This window comes from Enoplosus armatus, chromosome 9, assembly GCF_043641665.1.
Source record: "Enoplosus armatus isolate fEnoArm2 chromosome 9, fEnoArm2.hap1, whole genome shotgun sequence".
In the NCBI taxonomy this organism is placed as follows: Eukaryota; Metazoa; Chordata; class Actinopteri; order Centrarchiformes; family Enoplosidae; genus Enoplosus; species Enoplosus armatus.
Window position 1 is genome coordinate 17,131,430 of NC_092188.1, and position 24,990 is coordinate 17,156,419.

The 24,990-nt window shown below is 40.3% G+C and overlaps 2 protein-coding genes across 6 annotated transcripts in view; one reads left to right on the forward strand and one right to left on the reverse strand.

Moving 5' to 3' along the window:
* The window catches only part of adcy2a (adenylate cyclase 2a), a 54,969-nt gene extending 34,271 nt beyond the window's left edge, over positions 1-20,698 (forward strand). Inside the window, exons 7-25 of the mRNA XM_070911314.1 lie at positions 225-352; positions 1,107-1,265; positions 1,452-1,584; positions 1,675-1,851; positions 1,949-1,992; positions 2,184-2,264; positions 2,553-2,622; positions 2,874-2,971; positions 3,211-3,295; positions 5,988-6,125; positions 7,240-7,359; positions 7,479-7,663; positions 12,945-13,029; positions 15,289-15,447; positions 16,575-16,721; positions 16,981-17,091; positions 17,241-17,355; positions 18,779-18,903; positions 20,292-20,698. Coding sequence (XP_070767415.1) covers positions 225-352; positions 1,107-1,265; positions 1,452-1,584; positions 1,675-1,851; positions 1,949-1,992; positions 2,184-2,264; positions 2,553-2,622; positions 2,874-2,971; positions 3,211-3,295; positions 5,988-6,125; positions 7,240-7,359; positions 7,479-7,663; positions 12,945-13,029; positions 15,289-15,447; positions 16,575-16,721; positions 16,981-17,091; positions 17,241-17,355; positions 18,779-18,903; positions 20,292-20,444 — 2,313 coding nt within the window. The 3' untranslated portion in view covers positions 20,445-20,698. The remainder of the gene's footprint in view (positions 1-224; positions 353-1,106; positions 1,266-1,451; positions 1,585-1,674; positions 1,852-1,948; positions 1,993-2,183; positions 2,265-2,552; positions 2,623-2,873; positions 2,972-3,210; positions 3,296-5,987; positions 6,126-7,239; positions 7,360-7,478; positions 7,664-12,944; positions 13,030-15,288; positions 15,448-16,574; positions 16,722-16,980; positions 17,092-17,240; positions 17,356-18,778; positions 18,904-20,291) is intronic.
* A 1,976-nt stretch (positions 20,699-22,674) lies between these two features.
* dnah5 (dynein, axonemal, heavy chain 5) overlaps positions 22,675-24,990 on the reverse strand; it is an 88,816-nt gene continuing 86,500 nt past the window's right edge. For all 5 annotated transcript variants that reach the window (XM_070911247.1, XM_070911248.1, XM_070911249.1 and 2 more), the window contains 2 exons: positions 23,895-24,126; positions 22,675-22,826 (listed from right to left, as the gene is read on the reverse strand). In XM_070911247.1, coding sequence (XP_070767348.1) covers positions 22,675-22,826; positions 23,895-24,126 — 384 coding nt within the window. The remainder of the gene's footprint in view (positions 22,827-23,894; positions 24,127-24,990) is intronic.

A 24,990-nucleotide genomic window follows, 5' to 3' on the forward strand; every position in this document is an offset into this window, starting at 1 on the left:
AATATAGGGACTCCCATTTCTCTGCTCACAGTGACATTAATAGAGAATAACAGTGTGGCTATAAGGCATGTTGAATGTAAAATCTGAAGGTGGGTTTTCAATTCATGTCCCTGAAAGGGTTATTATGTGATTCAATTAAAAATTTTCCTGTACTGTGTGTCAGTGGGACCTTTATCTGACCCCGTGTGTCTGAGTTTGTGTCTGTTCCACGTTTTTATATGCAGGAAAATGAATGTATGCGGATCAAAATCCTGGGCGACTGTTACTACTGTGTGTCCGGCCTGCCGGAGTCTCTGCCGAACCATGCTAAGAACTGTGTGAAAATGGGTCTGGACATGTGTGAGGCCATCAAGTAAGTGCCAGTTACATAACAGTGCTGCTAAAGAACGACAGTCTGTGCAGTATGTCTTAGGTAATCATACAAGCATCCCCTGATCTTTGAAATCAGTAAAAATATCTGACCTGAAATTGAATGGATGTAAATGATGAAGAAACATGCACAGCAGCGGCTCATTCATCATACTGCAACCACATGAAAACTGAATGCACAAATTAAATAACAATTAAAACATTAAAAAACAAAACGCTTCATGCTGATTCTTACGTGTGTTAACTCAGCTACGCCCCAAAGACTCTCAAGAGTCTCATTACACTTCTGGAAATTTTAGATACCTTTTAACACTTGCTTTTTGAGCTACATGTATTGAAACACCCCTACCCTGCTGATAAGTACTTGCTAACCATTAGCTCAGATGTAGAGACTTTTTCTTGATCGCCAATTTAGCCTCATCAAACGTGTAGTGGTAAGTTTGAGGTCCCAAGCTCACCTCTAGGCATTAATCCGAGGGAAGGGGGAAGGGACTGGGACAGAATTAATGGAGAGAGAGAAAGACATTAAATAACAGTTTTCATTGAAGAAATTTTGAAATCAGGATTAGCATATTTGTTAACAGACGTGGTGTACTCTGAAAATGTGAATATGGCAGGTTTCCATCTTTTTTCCCCAGTGTTTCAATTCTCTTCCTACACCATAAAGGTCACAGAGTGAGGCATTTCCTCTCTTTTCTAACAAGATAAATGGTATGGTTGTTTTTGGTGGATGACAGGAAAGTGCGAGATGCCACAGGGGTTGACATCAACATGCGTGTCGGCGTGCATTCTGGGAATGTCCTGTGTGGTGTGATTGGACTCCAGAAATGGCAGTATGATGTTTGGTCACATGATGTCACGCTGGCCAATCATATGGAGGCAGGAGGTGTACCAGGGTGAGTGATCTGGAAGTAAAACAGAAGCACTTGCTTTTCCATTTGCATAATATTGTGGGACAATTTTCAGAAATTCTTCATCTGGTTGGTTACTGTCAGTCCTTGCTGAAGGATACAAGAAGAATACCCAGATCCATTCTTAATATTCAAAGAAAACCATTCATTGATTGAAATGTTCATCGCCAGGCGAGTCCACATCACCTCAGTGACACTGGAGCACCTGAATGGTGCCTATAAGGTGGAAGATGGGGATGGACAAGAAAGAGACCCCTACCTCAAAGAACATGGAGTCATCACTTATCTGGTCATCAACCCAAAGGTATCGCAGCGCGTACGTCACATAGAGTGAAATGAATATTGGACATTGAATAAAATGCAATAAAATGACACTGTCTCCATGTTTGTCCAGGCGGAGCGTCGAAGCCCACAGCATCATTACCGCTCCAGACACACTATAGATGGAGCAAAGATGAGAGCCTCAGTCAGGATGACCCGCTACCTGGAGTCCTGGGGAGCAGCCAAGCCCTTTGCCAACCTGCACCACAGAGACAGCATGACTAATGAGAATGGGAAGATCAACACTGCTGTGTGTAAATCTTTGCTACACATGTGTTGTGATTTAGGTGATGGGGAAGTTCAGCTGTAGCTTGTAACTCATCTCTCTCCTCTTGCTCTGTGTCTAGGATGTGCCGATGGGGCAGTATCACTTCCAGAGGAGATCAGAAAGGCAAGCTGCTCATTTTACAGCTCCAGCACAATTTTCTTTGGCAGGATTATCCCCATCCCTTAACAGTACAGAGACAGACGACAAGATGGTTAATAAGACTAGGCTTCTGCTCGAGGCTTTGATGTGTGTGACTAACATTATGTGAACTTGAAAGATATTCTGTCTCTTTTTCTTCTTGTTACCCATTAAAGGACAAAGTCTCAGAAGAAACGGTTTGAGGAGGAACTTAACGAGAGGATGATCAGGACCTTTGATGGGATAAATTCACAAAAGTGAGGTCATTTTAAAAAACAAACATTAATCATTTGAGTATTTTGCAAAAACTATATGCAAAAAGTTTAGGAAATAATACTAATAAGATGTGCTGTCTTCTGCAACTGCAACTGATGGCATGTACTGTATCTTAATGTAGTGGAAATTGGGTTATATCCCTATTGAACATTCTGAACAAATACATGAATTTCAATCCTCAATATTTTATATAAACACATGGTTTACCCTTAATAGTACCTGTATTCTCTCTTTTTATCTGGTCTATAACTACGTCTTTATGCTTCTAGACAATGGCTCAAGTCCGAGGACATCCAAAGAATATCGTTATTCTTCCACAACAAATCCTTGGAGAAGGAGGTAAGAGGCAGTACAAGTAAATTGGCATCATTCACCCCTCAGTGGATATATTGGAGTAGCAGTTTCAAAGAGAATTACAGAACATATTGTTACTGCTTGTTCCTTTGCCTACATTTAGCTTACCCTGAAATCTTGTAAATTACAGGGAGAGTTGTGGTGTCTGAGTGCACAGTTGAGGAGCCTTTGAAGTAGCTTTTATATCAGTTTTAAAAGCCTTTTGCTAAAACTTGACCTTCTTTTTATCCTTTTAGTACAGAGCAACAACCTTGCCGGCCTTCAAATACTATGTCACCTGCGCCTGTTTGATCTTTTTCTGCATTTTTATTGTGCAGATTCTCGTCCTCCCAAAGTATGTGTGATTTATTTATTACTAACATTACTGTAACAGTAACATAACAGTGTTTTACTCTGGGTGGAATATGCATATATGCACACACATTTGACTATCATATGCAATATACATTACTCAACAAAACTTTGCTTATGTTTCTGTGCCTTGACAAGTAATTTTGAGCTAAGGGTAGTGCTAATGACATTTTGCACAATGACAGTGACAACTTGGTTAACTTGAATTGTTGTTTTTTATAGGACCACTGTCTTGGGAATATCCTTTGGAATGGCTTTTCTTGTCCTTTCCTTGATCCTCTTCATATGTTTCATTGGACACTTTTTGGTAGGTAAATCCATTAACTACAAACATCGTTTTAGAAGTGTCCTTCTATATTAAAGCCTGTATTTAACCAGGATATGACCGCTGTCCAGTGGTGCATTTGTGTGCTTAATGTTTGTCTGAAAGTCCAAACATTGTGTACATTTGATTCGGTTAGTTTTGGTTTCACATTGCAATTATGCAAGGGCACTGCGTCTCCCTATACTTGCAATTGATTAGTTTATAGACGGGCGTGCGGAATGAGATAAATGAATGAACAGATTCATTTTGTTGCCACTAAAATAATAATTATATTGAATAATTTAGTCCCCTCCTCTCCTCATGTGCTTCCGCGGCTCATTTTGTTTTGTTGCATTGTTTTTTCGCTTTTCCGGGTTCTGATGATAGCCTGCCAGAACTTTCTGTATTTGGTCCGAATGTTTTCAAACTAGAAATGAATTGAACCATGGCTCAATTTGATCCGTTCGGATCAAACTGAAAAGTCAGTCTGGACCAAACGAGGTAGGTGTGAAAGGGCCCTTAATGTCATACCAAAGGCACATGAGTTCCCCTCTGGTCAGCTTGATGGCCCATTAAGTGCCCTTGTTGTTGCCCTCAGTGCCCCTCAGGTTAACACAAGTGCCACTCTGGTGTGACCAGACCCTGACCAGGTTTTCCTTCTTCATTTCCCCTTAGAGCGCCTGTGCATATCGCTGCTTTGGTACATGCTGCAGGAGACTATTAGCAACAACATAGACATGCATAGACCCATTACTGAAATGTCATTCTACAAATCTTTATCTTCATTTTTTGTCTTGGAGATATTTGTTTCCCCACATAGCAAACACCCTGTGCTGGGCAGCAGTCTCTACTGGAGATTTACAGCATACTCCATACTGTATATTTGCATTATAATTATCATTCAGAGTTAATTTTTAGTTTGTCAATGATACATAGGTCTAACAATGGAATTGTCATCAATGTTCTTACATGCCCCTTTGAAAGACACGTCTGTGGATATTGCCACTGCAGTTATATCTAGCCACTGGAAGATAGTCTGGCGCTTCAAACGCCACTTCAACTCTCTTCTGTGATACTCCCTGTCTAGTCAAAATAAATGGAAGACCAGAAAAAGGAAAGGGTATGAGGGGAAAAAAGAAATGACTATTAAAACATTAAAGGTGATATGAAATCCCATAAGCCGCAGGCCTATGCAACCCTTTCTACCCAGTGTCTGATCTTTAGTCCTTTGCAAGGGAGAATCTGCTGCTTGGCTCTGAACTGTGCTCCCCGTGGATGTTGCCCAAGGCTAAAAAACAAAACACAACACTTGATAGCTTAAGTCAAGAAGCCTCCTGCTGCCTTTTGTCAACGTTATTTGGCATTGCTGGGTCTTTGCTTTAGTTCATGTCATTGTCTACTTTTTGTGGAATTTTCAGACACCATCACAGCTTATTCTTGGGCTGCTGTGAAATAATTCAGAATCAGTCTGGAGTTCATGGATCCTTTGTGAATAGGAACATTAGACTCCATAATTAAGATGCATGCATTTTACTTTGCCCAGTGTAGCAGAAGAGTGTCTTTCAGTTTCAAGAGCACATTCAGTTCTTTTGTCCCAGCCTCATGTCACAAGAGAAGATTAACTTGAATCTACCCTGGCAGATGTCTTTTAATTCTCATTGATATGCTTCTTTCAAGTCATACGTATTATTTGAATGGCTGGTCGAGAGGTGAGAATTGCGTTCAAATGCCTCATTTGCGAAACAAAATGATGTGTCCCACTAGCTCTACATTTCCGGTAATCCTGCTGGTGCGTAATACAGTCTGCCATCTTTACTTTATTGTATTGTAATGTACATCCCTGAGCTATTCAAATGTCACATCCACTCAGCCCCAGTGATGCTCAGATATTGCTCTGTTCGATGTTCGAGCAAATCGCTGTCATTGTCTCGCAATGAAACACTCAGAGACATTCAGCTGGAGCAGCACTAAAAAGAGGAAACGTAAACTGTAGCAGGCACAACCAGCATTTGCTGTAACCTGGCAAGATTTTATTTTTGCATCAATGAAAATGTGGTAAACATATTTAATGCATAAGGCTGTAGTGTGTGGCCTGTCAGGTGATATTGCTGGGTTAAAATCAAGAGCATGATTGCTCTTAAAAACATACAAACTCTGCCCTCATGATGACTTGATTAGTGAAGCAGGAGGTGGAAGCTAGTTAACAACCCCTTGAGCTTTAGCTTTGATTGAAATTATCATTGCAGTCTGAATGGTTTGTTGGAAGCTATATGTTTGCTTACAACATTTTATACATGATGGGATCACTTGTAGTCATCATCTTGTAGCCTGGTTACTGCATGTAGTTTGAACCATATTGCAGCATGCACCATTAAGTTGATAGCACCCCTCTTTTCATAATTGTATGCCTCTTGAACTTGTTGATTGGCATTGCTGAGGCAATTAGGAGTTAATCAGTAATAGGTGCCCTAGTGTGTGAACTCTTTATGTATAGTTTAATTGTGCTTACCCAACAGGAATAATTAATTTGTTATTGTCTGTTCATAACCATAAGCATAAGCGCGTTATTTACTTATTTTAATTAGCTCACATGTGCTTGTTTTCCTTGGTGCTTCTTCTGTGTGTGTTTGAATGTGTCTGCGATCTTTAATATCTCAGCTCATACATTCTTGTATCTGTGTATGTTTCCCCGCAGCACTGCAGTAAAAGCGCCTCCACTTCTTGGATGTGGCTGCTGAGGTCATCAGTCATAATTGCCAACAAGCCATGGCCCCGCATCACTCTCACCATGACAACTACAGCTCTAATACTCACAATGGCAGTCTTCAACATGGTAAGCGTGTATGTACAGCAGTAAGGGAGGGGTAACACCAATTAGACTTCTCTAGGAATGAAGTATCACAACCCTTTCAGATGGTACTCCCCTTATTTGAGGCTGCAGCGTAATTAGGAGGTATATAAGAGGTATTTGTGTGACAATAAGTTGTCACACAAATACCACTTGTGATGTAAATTAATAGGAACCAGGGATGTTTAGACTTTTTGCAAAATTATATTCATATTTGTTAAACAAACTTACATTAATACTGCTGTCTTACTGAGTTTACTCAAATCTTTATTTCTTGCAACAGTAAGAAAGGATGAGATACCACAGCAGGAAATATTTCTCCGTCGTCATGGTTAGGGGCTGTGGATGCGCTAGCATTTTAATGTAGTATTTATCTCAATGCTTTCCATTTCGTGTGTTTATTAAACCTCAAACAAACTGTAGATTTCACCACACAATCAACTACAGAAAAATATCTTATTTGCATTGTTTTCAAACATGAAGATTAAGGTTTGTCTGCATAACTGTTCCAACACCATTTGCATGTAGTGATAATGCAATACTGTATATAACATTTTACATTTTTATTGTGCTCTCCATCAGTTTTCAGATTTATCTGTTTAGTCCTGTAGAGAGGAAAAAAAGACTAAAATAAAAAGGCTTGGTTAAAGGTGAAATGGTAGCCCAAGGCTTGTGGGGAAGTTGCGTGATAAAGCTCGGTGTCAGGAACCTGGTTTAGACCTTCACACAAATCGATTCAGGAGATTATAATCTTGTTTTGCGCCTGACGTGGGTCAGTCGCTCTGGGCGGATGAACCAAATTAACTTGGCTTTGCTCAGTGGGGCAGCCAATCCTCATCTTATCCTGCAGGTTCACTTTAAAGGACATTATTGAATGGTTGTCACTATTGGCCTCTTATCTAACAAGACTCTGTTTTTCTCCTGCAAGTACAAGGTAGACTAGTTTGTCTTTTCTCATGCTGATGTTCAAGGCAAGCAGGCAGGGAAAGAGTGTTTGTAATTTGCATGTCAAATGAGTGTTTAGATGGAAAGATTTTTTTAGCACTGCCCAAAGATGAGACAGACCCTTAATTTCTGTTGACTTTCTGTTTTTTTCTAGTTCTTTTTGGAAGACAATTTGTTGCCTCCTGTTCCTGTTTACAATTCATCCAATGAAACACTGTTTTACCCAAATGGACAACTAATCGCTTTCACTGGAAAAAACAATTTCTACCTTCCTGTAAGTGAAGATGAACATTATCATTATCATGATTCTCTATAAATTCAGTATTGTCTTTGATAACTTTTGGATAAATAAACCCATCTGTCTGTCTCTTTTCTGTCTGTCTTTCTGTCTAGTATTTAATTTACAGTTGTATACTGGGCCTCATCTCTTGCTCGGTGTTCCTGAGGATAAACTACGAGCTGAAGATGATTATCATGTTGACAGCTGTGGTGGTTTACAACGTCATTATTCTACAAACACATGCCTCTCTGCTGGATGAATATAGCAGGTTTCTGTACAGGACTGAAAGCCTGGACAGGTAGGTGCACATTGACAAACAGATGCTGTTTGATATAGAGAGCCAGAGAGAGTGTTGAGGTAGCCACAGAAGAGAAAAGGCAGTTATGTTGAGATGATGGTCATCTGCTATTAATACTGTGGGATTCTGAGTAATTGGAAAACCATAGTGATATGAAGTGATAAAATATGGGAAGGTAAAAGGAGAGAAAGAAGGTCTACCTCAAGGTCTTCTTCCAGTCAGTCCTTTGCAAGTGCCAGAACCACTTAAACTGCCTTCTCTCAATGTCAATATCTTCTTTGTTTCTTCCACAATCTCATTGATAGCTTGGAGCACCTTAACACAGGCCAGCTTCACATTGGATCAGATTACCTGCTGTAGTCAAGCTTTTTCCTGTAGTGCTGATATACAGTGTTATGTTACGGTATGATGAAAGTAGATGTTAATGTAAGTATAGAAGGCCAGTCCTCATTGAATTTCCCTGGCTATGGTAAATAATACAGGGTTCTAATTAATAATCATTTTGAAGAGACCCACCCAGTTGGTAACTGTCTAGCATAGTCATTCCTGTTCTTTTTCAATGCAGCAATTGTTGTGGAGGATATAAATAAATATATATATAATAAATACTTAATAAAATCTAATTAATTTGATTTAATTTAATCTCCATTCTTGGGCTTGATGAGCAACCAAAAACAACTGACTTCTGTAGTCCTGACTTACAAACAAACTAGGGATGTTCCGAGCTGATCCTAAGATCATCATCTAATCAGCTGTCACCAGTTAATGCTAATTTCGTTGACAGAAAATAAAACGTGATGACGAGACAACATGGAACTTGTCAGGTTTGTGTGCTCTCTGCAAGTCTGTACCGGACCGAAGATCCTTTGTGAGGGAAGATCCACCACTCTGTAATATCAGAGTGGACTATTTAGTTCCAACAACTCCAACAACAAATCTAGCGGTTCTCATCACATCAATTCAATAGTTTTGAACCAGGACCTCCAGTATTTGGATCAAGTAGCTCAGGAAAAGGCGTGCATAACATAGTAGTCTACAGCGGTTATATATTTCAGTGTCTCAGATACATATTTAATCAACATTTAGGTAAATAGAAATATTGGATCAGACTCTGTATCAGCAAATAAACAATATCAAAGGTCTTGGATTGGGATCAGGGCCAAAAAAACTTGACTAACTCAAATAGAAACTAATAAGTTAAACCTGAATGAACTTCAACCATTAACTTTGGGAAAAAAAAGATTCCCTTTAAGTACTTTAATTACTTTGATTAATTAAACACAAGTATTAAGTAGTAAAGCTTGAGTAACTGAATAAATGTAGGTCAAAAGTTTAAACACAAGAGTGAGTAAATATAGTAAATAAAAGTCCAATCAATCGCCACCTGAATCATTCAGTCAATCTTGGAGGTGTAATCCACACACAGACTATAGCCTGCATAATTTCAACTACCTGCTTTGTGGCCACAGCCACAATTGACATAGCTATATACTGCGTCACTAATCATATTCCTAACAACCAACTCATACCAGCTAATTTATAAAAAGTTTTTATTGTCTCTATTTAACCACCTGATGACAGCAAAAATCAAGATGAGTTAAACGTTACAATAATGACTAATAATGATAATACTAGTAAGAGACATATACACGAAATGTAAACAATTGGTTTTCAATACTTGGTTTGGTGTTGGCCAGTTTGTCCTGCCTCGGAGTACAGGGCAACAAAGTAACTGACCTTGTCTGGTCCTCTCAACATTGTTGCCTCATAACATCATTTTCTAGTCCTCTCACTTCTACTTTTACATATGGTGAGGTCAGTTAAAGGTGTTGCTTGCAATAACAAATTTTGACTATATCTAGTAACATCTGATTAAACTGATTAAACCAAAAAGCAACCCATTCATAATCCCATAAATTTACTCTCTCAGCAGTGTGGTCCAATCACGTTGCATCAGCTCAGTGTTTTCCCCACAGCTTTAGCGGAAAGAGAGAACACTACTTTTCTATAAGGTCAATGAAATGTCAACGTCATGTCAGAGTGTGCACTGAATGATGATGAGGTTTGTGTAGCTGAAATAATGGAGTCACAAAATGCAAGTCCATGTTAGTTACAGCCAGAGTCAGGTTTTATGATCTCAAGTCCTAGTGAAGTCTCGAGTGTGTGAGTGAGTGTGTGAGTCTCCATAATGATTCAGATTGATGATACAGTATGGCTATTTATAGAAATTTCACTTATTGAAGTTATTGAACAAGCCTGTAAACAAACATTCACTTTACAAACAGTAAAGTGCACTGCTAACTTCAGTTTGCAGGCCAGATAGCTGATTAGCTGCTCAGCTGCTGCACATTAAACAGCATGTAAACATACCTGCAGATGTCACTTGGGTCTGGTTAGATGCTGGTGTGGTCCTGACTCTTCAATACCACCAACAACACGCTGTCTGCCCGTGACATGCACGTTTATTTACTTTGTCAATCATTCCCTACGGTGTAACACTGACGCTCTGGCAGCCTGCCAGCTGCTGTCAATCAAACACAGACACTGACACGCCCCTCCTGTCGGCTGAGATGACAAAGAGCATTTCTGATATTTCCCCAGACCTTTTTTCTTCTGTTTAGTGTTAAAAACTATTTACAATACACGTAAAAAACATGTTGGCATTATTTTTGACTACAGAAAGGCATGACTAAATGTGATTTCAGTCGGGCTTATTACATCTTGGTAGTTTTTAGTCCCCGCATGCTACTGTCATTCACCCACACTGACCTAACCTAACCTAACCTAAGGGTGCTCCCCTCTTAGTGCATTGACTTCATTTTATATTCCACACCACATTCCCACACAGCTCATGATATTAGATGCTTAATAAGCATGAACAGCATAATGAGGTAATAAGGAATGAAACCGGTTTCTTTGAGACATTGTAACAGACGTCTTTCCCGTGAATATGTTACACATTACATGCCGTGCAGAGCAGTAACATATGCTTGATAGAAAGCAGTCCTCAGAGCCTACGTGATCAATGTGCTCTTTTGTTTCGTGAGATGATTTGACAGCAGTGCATCACGGAGAGTTGGACTGCTATGAAGACTGCCCAATGGAAATAGGGAGTGGAGAATGAAACAAGATGCTGATGTAAGGCTGGATGGTTGGTGTCTTACAAAGTTGGCTTACCATTGGTTACTGTCCATAGTTAACTCATATTAGCCTCTGCTATTGTAATAAATACTCGTTGACCCCCTACATTATTATAAATTGTATAAAGTAGAACTCACAGAATAGTAGAATAGTAGTCTAATTTCCCCCCAGGCATCAATAAAGTATTTCTGATTCTGATTCTGATTAGTACAACAGATTACAGTGGTCTTAAAAAAAGACCCCTTAGGTTTTTTCAATCCTGTGCCTGAAATATCCACACGTGAAGTCCATGCATTTTATATGGCATTCAGGAAAGAAAATTTACCTTTTTATACAGTATCCAGAACCTCCTGGGGTTTCTTGACAGGTGCATCATCAGTGTGCAAACCTGGCCTTCCTGTTGTCAGACGCTGTATGCTGTTACTGCACCCAGAGTTCAACAGCTCCAAAGCCTAACCGCTCTTCAAGAGAGATAACATGTACATGAGACAGCTTCGTAGTTTTTTTTGGAATGCATATATTTTCACTTTTCACAAAACGAGGCTTCTGTCAGTATTAAAGCAATGCTAGACTGACCTACAGTATCTCTGTACTGGATACACAGAGACCAAATCAGTCTCATGTGACGTTGGGTAAGAAATATGTCCCAAAATATTGGTTGGATGCCTCTCTTTAATTCTTTATAATTATATTCTTATAATCTAAAAAAGATTCTTTCTCCTTAAACTGAGCAGCCAAGAGAGACTGTAGTTATGACGCCATGTTGGAGTTGCTCCATAGACAGCAAATAATGGAAAAGGACTTTGGATGTTATGACAGTAGACATTGCGGTTATACTGGAAAATGTGATTTTCTGATTAATTGCTGGAAGCCCAATTGCAAATAAAAAACAAAACAAAACTTCTTGGAGCCCACAGCAACCATCAATGATTTATTGTCGGTTGACAAACTCCAAAAGTGTCATTGGATGGTCAATTCCTCAATTCAAGTCCAAGCTGTCTGATTTCCAGAGGAAGGCAGTTGTCTTTTTGGTAATCAACTCTCCCGTCCAAATCAATTGAAATAGCAGAATGTGATTTTTAAGGAGTTTTCCTTCCTGCTAAGCCAACAAGTTTCACATGGCTTTGGTCAGCAGTAATACAGAATGGTAAAGTGAAACACTTGGTCCTTTCTGTAGATCTATCACTTTAAAGAGTTTTCATCAGAAACAAAATGAAATCATGCTTTCTGCCCATCTCCGATTTGTCTCCATGTGAAACTGTCTGTCCTCAGTCATTGCCATTGATTCTGTATAAAGAATTGATTAGATAATGAAGCAGGCGAGTGCAGAACTCACAGGCTGTTTTCTCTGTTGTCTGCTGAGCTCTGCCCTAGATAAGAGTAAGAGTCCATTAATATGCAAAATGTGCTCGCAGAAATTAGGATGCAACAGTCCTGTTTGAGTCTTCACACATTCTGAACTCAAATAGGGACGACCAGACGTCACTGGTATGAAGAAAAAACAGTTTCAATGTAGATTTAAACAATATAATAGGTGCATTTTTTTTCTATTTTTAACATCGCATCCTCTTATGTGTTTGAGCATGTAAAGATTTTGCCAGATTTGAATATATGCATGCACGGTACATACACACAATAGCTGTAGCTTGGTTGGTTGCCTAATTCTGCCCTGGACAGATGTCCTATATTTAGGGTTATGATGGTGGAAACAGCTTGAAGTGTATTTATAGTGCTGACTCTTTGCAGACCGTGAACGCTATCTCGTTGTTTATTGCTTCTTGAAAAAACGGCTCTTGTGAATGCACCCCAGCAGGGAAGCTCAGCCACCGGAATGCAAATAGTAAACAAGCTTGTCACAGCAAAGCAGAAGTGACAGTCTTAACCGAGTGACATCTTGGAATAAAATGGTCTGTTAACCAATCATGTGACACATGGCACAGGCTACTGATTGCAATCTGAATTTTTAATTGAATGTTCTTACTCGCCTCATTCTGTCTTTAACTTTTTCACCCCCTCCTTTACTTTGATCTTTCTTTTGTTTTGTCACTTTTCACTCTTTATCTCTGTCTTTATCTTCTCCTGTCTTGTTTCTCTTTCTTCATACACAAACACATCCTTCTTTTTTTCTCTGCTCTTCAAGACCAGGAGTTCTCAAAGACCTGAAGACTATGGGCTCTATCTCCCTCTTTATCTTCTTCATCACTCTGCTTGTGCTTGCCAGACAGGTAAGTCCACACTGTAATAGTTTGAATGACGTTATCGTCTGTTTTGTGCACACCCTCACCTCCTCAGCTCTGCCAGAATTCAGTTTTCAGCTTTGCTACTGCCACTGCACTCTTAAGTTTTTTCCCCATGTATTTGCTGTTGTTGTTTCATCTACTGCACCTTCTTGATTCAACGTTGTTTTCTCTCAGTTTGGAATGGCTATTTAGGTGTAGACTGCATTGTGGGAAGCTCGTGCTATTTCTTTGACATACTTCTCACGCCCCTCCTGTTGAGGGATTCCACAATCCCGTGGTCTCGTTTACCCTTAATGGTCTCCCATGCATGAACACGATTGGATTTAATGTACTGCCCGGCTTTAATGTACGAGTAGCAGTGCTGCTGGGGATTGCACCCGGGTCAGTGGGTCATTGGCGAGTATGTTTAATGTAAATGCAGACAAAATTGGACTCCTGACAATACTGTTTCTGTCTCTTTCTATATATGTACCTTTATTACCTCAGAGCTTAGCTGCTCCCATTCATCTTCTAGGAGATCAACTCTGCACAGCTGATAAACTCAAGTAGAGACAGCAAAGCCTTTCGGTCGCTGTACCACACTGTGCAAGAGGGGCGCCATGAGACCAGTTTGTCTGGCCTCCGTTCAGCCACTCTGGGACAATGATTTACATCAGCAAGTCTGAAGTTACTCAGGTGGACTTTGGGATTTACCAGCCAGGAGATGCAGGGACCAGATACTGGTCATTCTGGAGAGTTGTGAGCTTCTTAGTCCGGCTATTTTGGGGTTATGCTACCCTGCAGTGTACTTACTGTGCTTTGGAGTGATCCAGAAGTCGGGCACTACTGTGCTTTGGAGCTATGTTACAGTCTTAGCTCGTAACATCAACGGCATATATTTAAAGTAACAGTAACCAACACGCTTTACATTTTTATTACACAGATATTTAAATGGTAACATACATGCAGTGTGTGACTGTGCATGCATACTTTATCTGTATGGATTAGAATAGTGTCCACCTTCTCTCTGTCAGTGAGAGATGACATGGGCAGAACAATGTTTCTGTTTTCTATCAGAGCTTATCATTAAATAGGATGCAGCTGATCCCCTGGGCCCTTCTGTGTACTCAAATTACAGCATGGTTGCTACAGACTTTTTATTCCCTGTGGGGACTGATCTGAGTCCACCAAAAGCACACTGACTACATGAGCGGATATACAGGTGTAAGTCAAAGTACCACCTTTTATTACATGACATCATGTGCCACCACTAAACTCATGCTACACCCACAATTAAATGAATTGGACATTTCAAGTGTGGTGACATGACAGTACACTGTATGTGCTCTGTGGTTTATTTAGTGTGATTTAAATAGATATGAAAGGGTTATTTTCCACAACTGTTGACACACTTTAAATTCCCATTGGGAACTTCTGTTTCTGTGAATGTTTTAGGCCGACTGTCTCACAAAATGTGTTAATACGCTTCCTGCAATAAGTGATGGATTTTGATATAGAGCCACAAATCTAGGCATGAATATTAAGTAGATTGAGTTTGAGTGGATAATAAATGTATTTGCTGAGGACAAATTACTGATGTCCCCAGCTCAATGAAAAGGCACCAGGTGCATCCGTCTGTACAGCAAAAAGAACAGATGCCATTTATTAATATCTGCTCAGCCCCCCCACCTTTGTCTCTCTGACTGTAACAAGTAATTATATTTCTAATATCGAATCATATCACTTTCTCTGCTTGATCATTTTTCCATCAGATCATCTTCCACACATTTCTCCTCGGTTGCTGCATCCTCTTTATTTAAGCCTGTTCCTGAGCAGTACATGATGAACTGATATGATAGTCATCATCATAGAGGTCCTGAGCTGTGAGCGCTTCATATAACATGGAAGAAAATGACATGTCACGTTAAAAATTTGTAGCTACAATTTTCTCTCTAAAGAAAGTCACTCCTCACCTTTCCTGAAACTTTTTACTGTCTTGTTTCGCTGTGTTCTTCTTGTGCTCGTAAAGTAAGCTTTTATGTGATTTAACCAAAGCTGCATACATCACTGTATTCCTGTCTTTCTTGATGGACGTTTAACAGCATTGTAGCCCATTTTTCTTTCAATGTTACGTTTTCTTTTCTGTCTTTAAGCCTCGGTGGAATCCACACTTTGTAGCTGTGTCTATTTTTCTGTGTGACTTGATGGAAGCAAGCTGTACAGCTGTACCTTCAGTCTCTTCACCTCTGTGTCCTCTTGTAACAGAATGAATATTACTGTAGGTTAGACTTTCTGTGGAAGAACAAGTTCAAGAAGGAGTGCGAGGAGATCGAGACGATGGAGAACCTCAACCGTGTTCTGCTGGAGAATGTCTTGCCAGCACACGTTGCAGAACATTTCCTGGCACGCAACTGGAAGAATGAGGTAGGCATTTCCTCTGTTTTCTTCTCATTAGAAATATGAAGGATTGTGTAAGCTGTGTTTTGACAAACAGCTGCAGGACTGATGTATTGTGGTTTCACAGAGGTCTTGCAGTGCCAGTGGCTATGTGCCAAGATCCATTACATTCATTCATTAGCTCTAATGAGGCATTGCAAAAGCAGCTTACCTCAGATGATCTGTGTTTCAAGTCAATACAACAGATCTGAATTATGTACATATATTACTTATTTGTTACTGATTATGTTGATATTTAATCAACTTAAAAAACAGAATGTGTATTGATATTATAAGACATACATTGGGTATTTTGGTAAGGTTTTATATTTAGCCAATGAGATGTATAATTCATGACTTTATGCAGAAAATGTGAAGCATCCAAGAATGTACAATAGAGTATTAAAGTTGTAAAAAGTGCTGAATGGTGAATGGAAAGTGCTGTAAATTAAGTCATTGGTTGCTTTTGGGATAGTCAGTGCTAAAATTAAAACTTTTTAAATGGAAGTCTTGTACTGTAGTATGATTAATTACCTATAATGATGACAAAACATTGGGAGACTCAGTGTGGGTGAATCTGCTGACTTGCCTGTGAGATTTTCTCATTCGTCATTCTGAATCCTGTTATATCCCCTGAGTGCCTCTCAGTGTGAGCTGTGAAAAGTAAAGTTAGAGGATGCAGTGTCTTGGAGGTCATGGGACTTCAGAATTTTTGCAGCAAAAGCAACATTCTTGGTTAAATAGTCAACAAATGACTTTTCCAGCACTTGAACAGGATCCAGGAACAAGTTGCTGTGAAATGAATTTTAGAATCACTGTTATTTGGATGGTGGTTTGAGTGATTTGCCTACTTTGATTTGTGTTGTTTATCACTTGTGTTTTGTGTTTTCCCTCTGAAATTTAAGAATACTGTCAAGTACTTTTAAGCTTAAATATACACAGAAAACAACTCTTACGTGAAATCTGACATTCGTTTATCATGAAATAATACATCAGAATCTTGTCATCTGTATTTCATCCATGTAAAGAAGTCTGTGCTTTATCAATTTTAGAACATTGTTTTGCAGCTGTCCGAGCTAACGTCTGTACTTTGTCCTCTGCTTTTTGTCGTGCAGGATCTGTACCACCAGTCCTATGACCTGGTGTGTGTCATGTTTGCCTCCATCCCAGACTTTAAAGAGTTCTACACCGAGTCTGACGTCAACAAAGAAGGATTAGAGTGCCTCCGACTCCTCAACGAAATCATTGCTGATTTTGATGAGGTAAATAACCCTCACTCTTGTAACCTTCACAGCATCCTACACATGCGCCATGAACACTAGATACAAATCGGGATGATCCTTTCCAGTTGGTTTCAGTGATTTTCTAGTATTATGTGATTGGATTCTCATGTGCAAGCTACAACCTCTTGTAATAGTATATGGATGAACCTGCATCCTCTAAAACGTACAGCTATCACTTCTGCCATAAAAGATGTCTCATTTGTTTCAGTTGTTTTGTGGGTTGTGTTTGTGTGTGTAGCTGCTGTCCAAACCTAAATTCAGCGGTGTAGAAAAGATCAAGACCATTGGCAGCACCTACATGGCTGCCACTGGGCTGAATGCATCACCTGGGCCTGAGTACACATCACAGGTAGGCATACCTTAATCATTTTTGTTGAGAGATTCAAACACATCACATCTAATTCCCTAAGTCTGTGACATCACCGCTCAAAACCTTTGTGTGAATGCAGCAAAATCACATTTAACTAGAAATGAATGTGTTTCTGGTTGTTTCTGCAGGAGCATGACAGACAGTACATGCACATAGGGACCATGTTAGAGTTTGCATTTGCCTTGGTGGGGAAGCTGGATGTTATCAACAAACACTCCTTCAATGACTTCAAACTCAGAGTTGGTGAGTTGCACACGAAAGTCAAATTAAAAAGCAAAGTGCTGTGAGAGCAAGAAACTTCTTACCCACAGTTAAACTGCATTTTGCCTGTCATACCATAACATTTTCAAAAAGTGACTGCACTGTCAATTCACCATCATTTTACCTGCTGGTTTGTCAAAGGGAGAGTGGAAAATATAAAGTGCTCTAAATGTAATAGAATTCAGCATGAGTTGCAACCCTTACGGACTAGAAATCATATCTTGTCATTATGCTGCTTAGAATCACACAACTGGAGTTTTGGTGTATAGAACAGGATTTACTTAAATTAATCAGCTTGAATGTAGACTAACTGTATGCGTGGTTAAAATGTTATTTACTGACTTGGACATGTAGCCTTTATGCATCCATTTTTTCTATTTTTAGAGCACCAGTATGCTGTGGGGGTAATTTCATTACCTGGATAGAAACAGAGAGGGAGATGCGGTACATGTCTAAATAACAAGAAAATAAAACTGGTGTTTGCAGCAAGACATAGGTATAGTCATGGCAACATAACAGCAAAGAGAGACTGACTAAAGAGTTGAGGGAGAGTTGAGGAGGAAAGCAGGCGGGCAGGTCTCAGCTCCCTGTGTGCGGTAAGAGTCAGAGTTCAATACCTTCAACCTGTCTGTGAAGACCACAGCATGGGATGCTCCATTAACTCAGCAGTGTGCGTGTGTGTGACTGTACATCCCTGCTGCTTCCAGACGGGCCTAAAACGCTCCATCAGAGAGGGATACAAGTCCCCACCCACTGGGACTGGACAAAACCAGTGGCTGTGTGCCTGCGTGTGCTGCCCGCACACTTCTATAGATTGCAATTTCCAGCAATCTGGAAATATGACTCAGAAGTCACAGTGAAGAGAAGCTGGTGTCATCTCAGTGCTGTGAAAAGCTCCAGAGGCTGCTTAGCAGAGGTGCTGAGTGTTGAGGATCCAGAGTTCAGCTACATTTAGTTTCCCACTTCATCTCATGTTCTGATGAAATCCTGTGAAAAGCTTTGTTTGTTCTGAAATCTGCGGGTCTTGTACTCACAGCTTTTTTGAGCTGCTCTCTGGCTGCCCTCAATAATTAATCAGCTATATCAAAAATTTATTTTAATACATTCCCAACATCATTGTACAGGGATGACATCAGAAATAGAAACAAAAGACTATTTTTTTTACAATGTGTTTGCCGTTTCCTGACGTAGTTACACCTAATTTAAAAAAAAGTGTCTATTCTTAACACGTTTTTTGTGTTACATGTGTAAGAAAATATATAGACAAGGTGATACATGTGCACCAAATACTACTATGTCATGTGAACTGTAATTTCCCTTTCAAAAAACAAGAATCTGACAATGTAGTGACTGAGTAAATATGGTACATCTGAAATGTTCACTGATTGCTTGGTGTCTTTGTCAGGTATTAATCACGGTCCAGTGATAGCTGGAGTCATTGGAGCCCAGAAGCCACAATATGACATCTGGGGGAACACAGTGAATGTAGCCAGCAGAATGGACAGCACTGGAGTCCTGGGAAAAATACAGGTAATTAAGGGACATGTCCACAGATATTCTATATTTTTAACACATCCCATGAAAAGCCCAACACCAACAATGTATTGATCCTAAAAACAAGTATCATCTGTGTAGCCAAAGCCTGGTGAAGTGTTTTCCTCTGTGCCATAGAGCTAAAAACATCAATGTCCATTACCATTGGGCACTGTACTTTACTCAATCCCACATACACCGTCCTGCTGCTGTATATATACTCAGTAGTCTCTGTTCATCCACAGCTGAAAATTGTTCCCAACAAAGGCTTTTTTGAATAATGTTTGCCTGAAACTACAGTGCCCAGCTGTTCCAGGAAATTACTCTGGTTTATTTAAGAACACATAATACAAATACAGAATAACTCCAACTTTGACCATCGTCTGTGATGCATTCAAGAAGGATTCAGTTTGAGGAGCCTCTCATTCTCTGCATCTGTCAAACATCACATTGTGTTTGACTGTTTCTTTCAAAGCAGAAGCACAGCTCCATTTGTTATGTAGACATTTGAAATGTCAGTGCGGATGTTTAAAAGATAAAAGTCTTCTTCCCTCTGCTCGAGCTGTTTACGACAGCAAGGACATCACATCATCTCAACATCATGTGACATCTTCAAATCTTACAGTGGCTCCCTGCCTGAGCTCTGATAAGACATAATGGTTTTTCACCTGCATGGCATGTGGCTGTGGGAATCATTCAGTCTTCAGAGGGCTGTGTTGCACTTCACAGCCTGAACACATTTGATAGAGCCATCTGCTTTCAATTGCATTGCAAGATTGCTTGTTAAGATTTTCAGATATGCAGCGGCAACCATTAAGAAATGTTGAGTTTGTCAGAAATACTTTATTGATCCCCGGGGGGAAATTACACATTCCAAGGAAGCACACACATATTATTTTACTGACGTTTCCTAATTTTAAAACCCACAGATGACGGTGTTGTTTATAAATACAGCTTGAAGTTCTACTTTGCAGTACTGCTATTTTGCGGTTTTCTATTTACAAATTGAATTTTCTGCATAAGCTGTGATGATTGATGTGCCCTTTATCTCTTACAATCCTTAATGGTAGGAATAAAAAATACAGTGGAGGCACTTGTGATTGCAGCTCTACTTGACACATATTTTTGCAATCTTGTGTGAAATGATTCTGAAGGTTAGAGTTTAGACAACACTTTATATCCAACTTAAATTAAATCTGTGAAAATACTAAAGAGGTCTGGTGAAGCAGAATGCCAAGAATACAACTCGTGTTAATGGTCAGGGGATTTTTCCTCAGCTCCTGGAAATGTATTCCTTTGGAGAGTCGAATATGCTTGCCAGCAGGAATTGAATTCAGTCGTGTAAGTTAAGCAAAATGGACGTTACCGTCTGGTTCTCCCTGTAGGTGACGGAGGAGACGAGTCGCATCCTTCATACCCTGGGCTACATGTGTTCTTGTAGAGGCATCATCAACGTCAAGGGCAAAGGAGAGCTCAAGACCTACTTTGTGCACACAGAGATGACCCGCTCACTGTCCCAAGGGAATGTAATGCCGTAAGACTGGTTCAGAATACGCTGCATTTACACCGGCACAAAGAACAGACGATCACTTCAGATGGAGGAGGAGATCTGATCTTCTCATTGCTGTTGTAACTGAAAGAAAGTGTGAGGCACGAAAGAATCTGATCTGCGCTGCCAAGAGGAGCAAAATCTGATTTCAATGTTGCATTGCAAGTTACCTCTGCCACAGCTGTAGTATACATTTTGTCACTTATGTAACTGTAAGTGTAGCATGTACAGCAAGTAGGCAATAACCCCTGAAATACACTGTCATTTGAATGTTGGATCTAGAAGAGCCACAGTGGCACAAATTCAGCCAGAGAGAAGAATCTGAAACGGTCTGAATTAGTATTCTGACTCAGTTCTGGGAGGCTTGTTGCGGACTCTTTCAGCCAGGTACATCAAAAACAGGATCTATATTCTGTTCACTTAACAGGACAGTACATTCAGGATGTCAAACGATGTACAGTAAGATGAAGGGAAACTAAGTGCATGGCAACTATGTACACATCAAGGGCTCTTGAAGAGCAATACAGTGGACAATGGTAATATATAACAGACATGCCGGTGTTACGGATTTAGGGAAGTTTGTGTGTCCCCAACTTAACCAACTTTTTGAGTGTGATACAAAAGGCCACAGATGGAAGATCTGACATTAGAATGAAAGCAAAGGACGAATGTTACGAGGGAAAACTGCATGACCACTGTTGCAAAGGGGAAGCTGGTCCTGTTTAAAAAACGCTGCCAGCCAACAAGGAGACACACATATGTGTACATAACTCCATCGACCTTGTTAGAAGCACGAAGTCTTGGATGTATTTTACAGGCGGTCCATACAAGGAAAAGCATACAAAGAATCTATGAATATATTGTGATATTCATGCAGGGCCAAGTTTCCCCACAGCTGTCTTTGCACTTTAATCATCTTGTCTTCACTGACTGACAAAACTAACAATATCACAAGTCTTTATGGCATAGGTCAGATTTATCAATGTCTGCAAATCAGGTGTTAGTTGCTGTTCAGATCACATCTGAGCCACACAGATTTAAAAGTCAGGTTAGAGTAAAACTACTGGATAACAAAAGGGATAAAGATGATTTCAGTGCCAAGATTTGAATTTGGGAAAGCCAAGCCTGATCTGTGTACAGGGTAGCTTTAGAGTGCGTATGGTACGGTGGTTTTGTAACAAAAGAAAATACTACCAAAAAAGTGTTTTGATGTTTTGATGATGATATTGTTTTTTGTAAAAACTTCATTAAAATTTCTATGTATTTCAGTTTTACCGAGTGTTATTATTAATCGCCTGCAAGGTTCTTAATGATCACAGCATATTAGCATGTGCTGTGATGTGCACGGGATGATGAAAATATCCCTGCACACTGGATTGATGCTCTCTTTTTCTACCTAAACTGGTCTGTGTGAGGCTGTTACATCACAGCAATCGAATAAGTTGATGACATCAGTCCAATATGTGGATCCCAACTAGAATCAGTCCTCTTTGATTCAACATTTGCCTCTAAAATGAGTACGTACTTGACATTGGGCAATATGCCTGGTGAGCAGATGGACAGATACAATATGTCTAGACTTATCAGGGCGAGGTTGAATCATTCAGTGAAGCAGCACAGTTTGTTTACACTGCTGTTTCCATTTTAAGAGACTTTTACAATTAAAAGTACAAATAGATACAACCAGAGTAGTAGGCGCACTCAGTATGGTGATTAGACGACTACTGACTACTGTAATGTGAATAGAAGGGTCCTATGATCAGTCGTTTGCGTATTTGCTCTTATCTGTATGACGTAAACAAAATTTAAAAAAAACTCAGACTGCCATTTTCATCCTGATCTAGACATATTTTCTGTCAGGGAGTCTAGGGAGTTCAGACGTTTACAGCTACAGCTGACCTTCAGTGATTACACTACAGCTGTCCGTGTCCCCGGTGACCTCAAGCAAAACCAACAACACTGACCTGATGTTTCAAATTTGGAAATTCCTGTTTTTACCTTTTGACCACGGTAATATGAACGGCATGTTTCACCACTGGTGTCCCTTCTCTGTCACAATGTCCTACTTTGTGGTAGACTGCTGAGTCTTAAAAAAACCCTAACATATAGTGGTAAGCATGGTAACAGCTGCTTATCTAGCCATTATTAATTTCCCATCAGTCTCATGTCCAGTGTCCTAACCTACCAGATGTGTGTCAGCGTTTCTCAACATGAAGCAATCACTTGACGTCACAGAGGAGTGCCACGCCCCTTAGGATCCAGTATTCTGGAGGAAGTGAAGTCTTCAGGTCTACAGCTGCGATGTAATTAATGTCGGTCCTCACTGGCTTCTTGTAGATTGGACAGGAGTAGAGGCGGGAATCCTTCACACCTGCAACACAGAAAAGTGTCACTTGATGCGCACTGCTGAAGAAGAAAATCAAAAACGGCAACTCATTTTTGATGTAAACTGAAAGAAAACAGAGCAACAGCTGGCACAATTGTTTCATAATTAAATCTTTATACCAAGAATGATTTCAAGTGAACAAAATATTTTAAATCAGTGAGGAGATGCCATTGGGACACAGAGCTGTGTTCAACAAAACATCTGTTTTTATGATGTCAAAGTCTGCTCAAATCAATCAGTAACTCAGATTGGAAGAACATGGTTATTTCCCACTGCTCCCACAGCACCACCTTACAGGTCAGCTTGGTAGCTGGTTAGTTGTTAGCCTCTCAACACACTGGAGTGCTACTTGAGTCAGTATTCAGAGCTGATATATACAGAGATCAGACTAATCTCTGTGAAGGGAGTCACGTTTAAGTAGAAAGGTTTTCAGACTCTCACATGTACCTAAACACACATGCATGTGACACATACTCATAGATGCTCTTGCAACCACTTGTCTTCACATCAACATCCTTTGCACTGAGACACACACACACACACACACACACACACACACACACACACACACACACACACACACACACACACACACTCAAACCTAGCAAGCAGCTTTCTTGAGGGAAAAGCTGGGAGGGGACATACTGTAAACAAACCGCATTACGCGTATCATTGGATCATTAATTAATTTCCCAGGCAGCCTTGCTCGCAGGCATCCAGTGGGGCCTGTATCTCTGCTGCCCGCCTGAATATAGTCTGGTCTTATCCAGAACAAACACTGTGCCACATACTGCTGGTAATCTATTCCCAGACAAAATTAATAGCACTTAGTCCGCTTGACATTTAAATGTTACATCCATCCATTCTGAGTGACTGCGTGGGATGCAAATATTGAGGAGGAGAGAAGAGAGATAGACCGACAAAGACTAGAGGGATTGATGCTGATAAGAAAAGATAGGATTAAAGCTTTTCCATTGTAAGAGTAGCGTTTTCAATTCAGACACATCATCAAAATCCACTCTCCATCTAATGCTCCCAGATAGTAAATCTCACCATTATTCTCAGCGTACATCCTGATCACAGGCATCATCTCGAAGAGGACTTTGGGCTTGGAGTCGATGAGTTTGCAGCTGCGGCGGTCCCAGCCGGCCCCCTCCAGGTACAGGCCGTAGACATACACTCCCTCTGCGGGGGGCTGGGTGACGTCGTCCTTCATCCACCTGGTCACCTCGTTACACAGCACCATGCGGTCCAGTGCCCAGCCCTTGTTGGCCCGGGTGATCTCCTGCAAGTGTGGGGACAAATCCACAGGTTTAGGGCTGTGACATGGGCAGTGTGATACGGCAGTGCACGTGCATGACAGAGCTGACATTTGTTTCCCCACCAAAAAATCAATTTTGATAACAGGGCTGTAATAGGGGTACAATAAAAAAAAGCAATGAGTCGGGCAGAGAAGTGCACTCCATCGATGGCGTTGTTTTGCGACATGCGGTGCCAACAGAAAGAAAATGAATCCAATACAACTTAAAAAGAGCAGAGTGCACAATAAATAAATGAAATGTGAGTATTGGATCCCCTCAGTCATTTTTCCTCATTTTCAAGTAGAAAAGAAACCTTGTTGGGCAAAATTTATCAAATAGGGACTGATAACAAATATAACACAGACAGACAGACACACAGACAACGGAGGCACATGTTCCACAGAATCAGAGCACTCTGCAGATAGTTTGCGATACCACTGGTCCAACAAACGCTGCAGTGTCTCTCCTGAGAAGGCAGTGTACTGTACAAGCTCAGGGAGAGGAAATGATGGCTATATTTGGGAACTAACACAGTAGTCCAACAAATCCCTGCTCAGTAAAATACAACAGACATCCACATCCATAACATTTTCTCTGAGCATGCAACTGGGATTTTTCTACAGAGTGGAATAAATAAAATGAGAAGGCAGTCCGATGTGCAAACCTGACACCAATGCTAAATGATTTCCTATTCCTACTACTACTTCAACTGCACAGTAAATTGATTTGTTGGCACTGAAAACATACCTCAGCCCTCAGGTCTCTGTCTCAGCTCATTTTCAGTGTTACTGCATGTGTTAACCAGACCTCAGATCTGGATCACCGCCAAATTCAGTTAAAAAGATTCA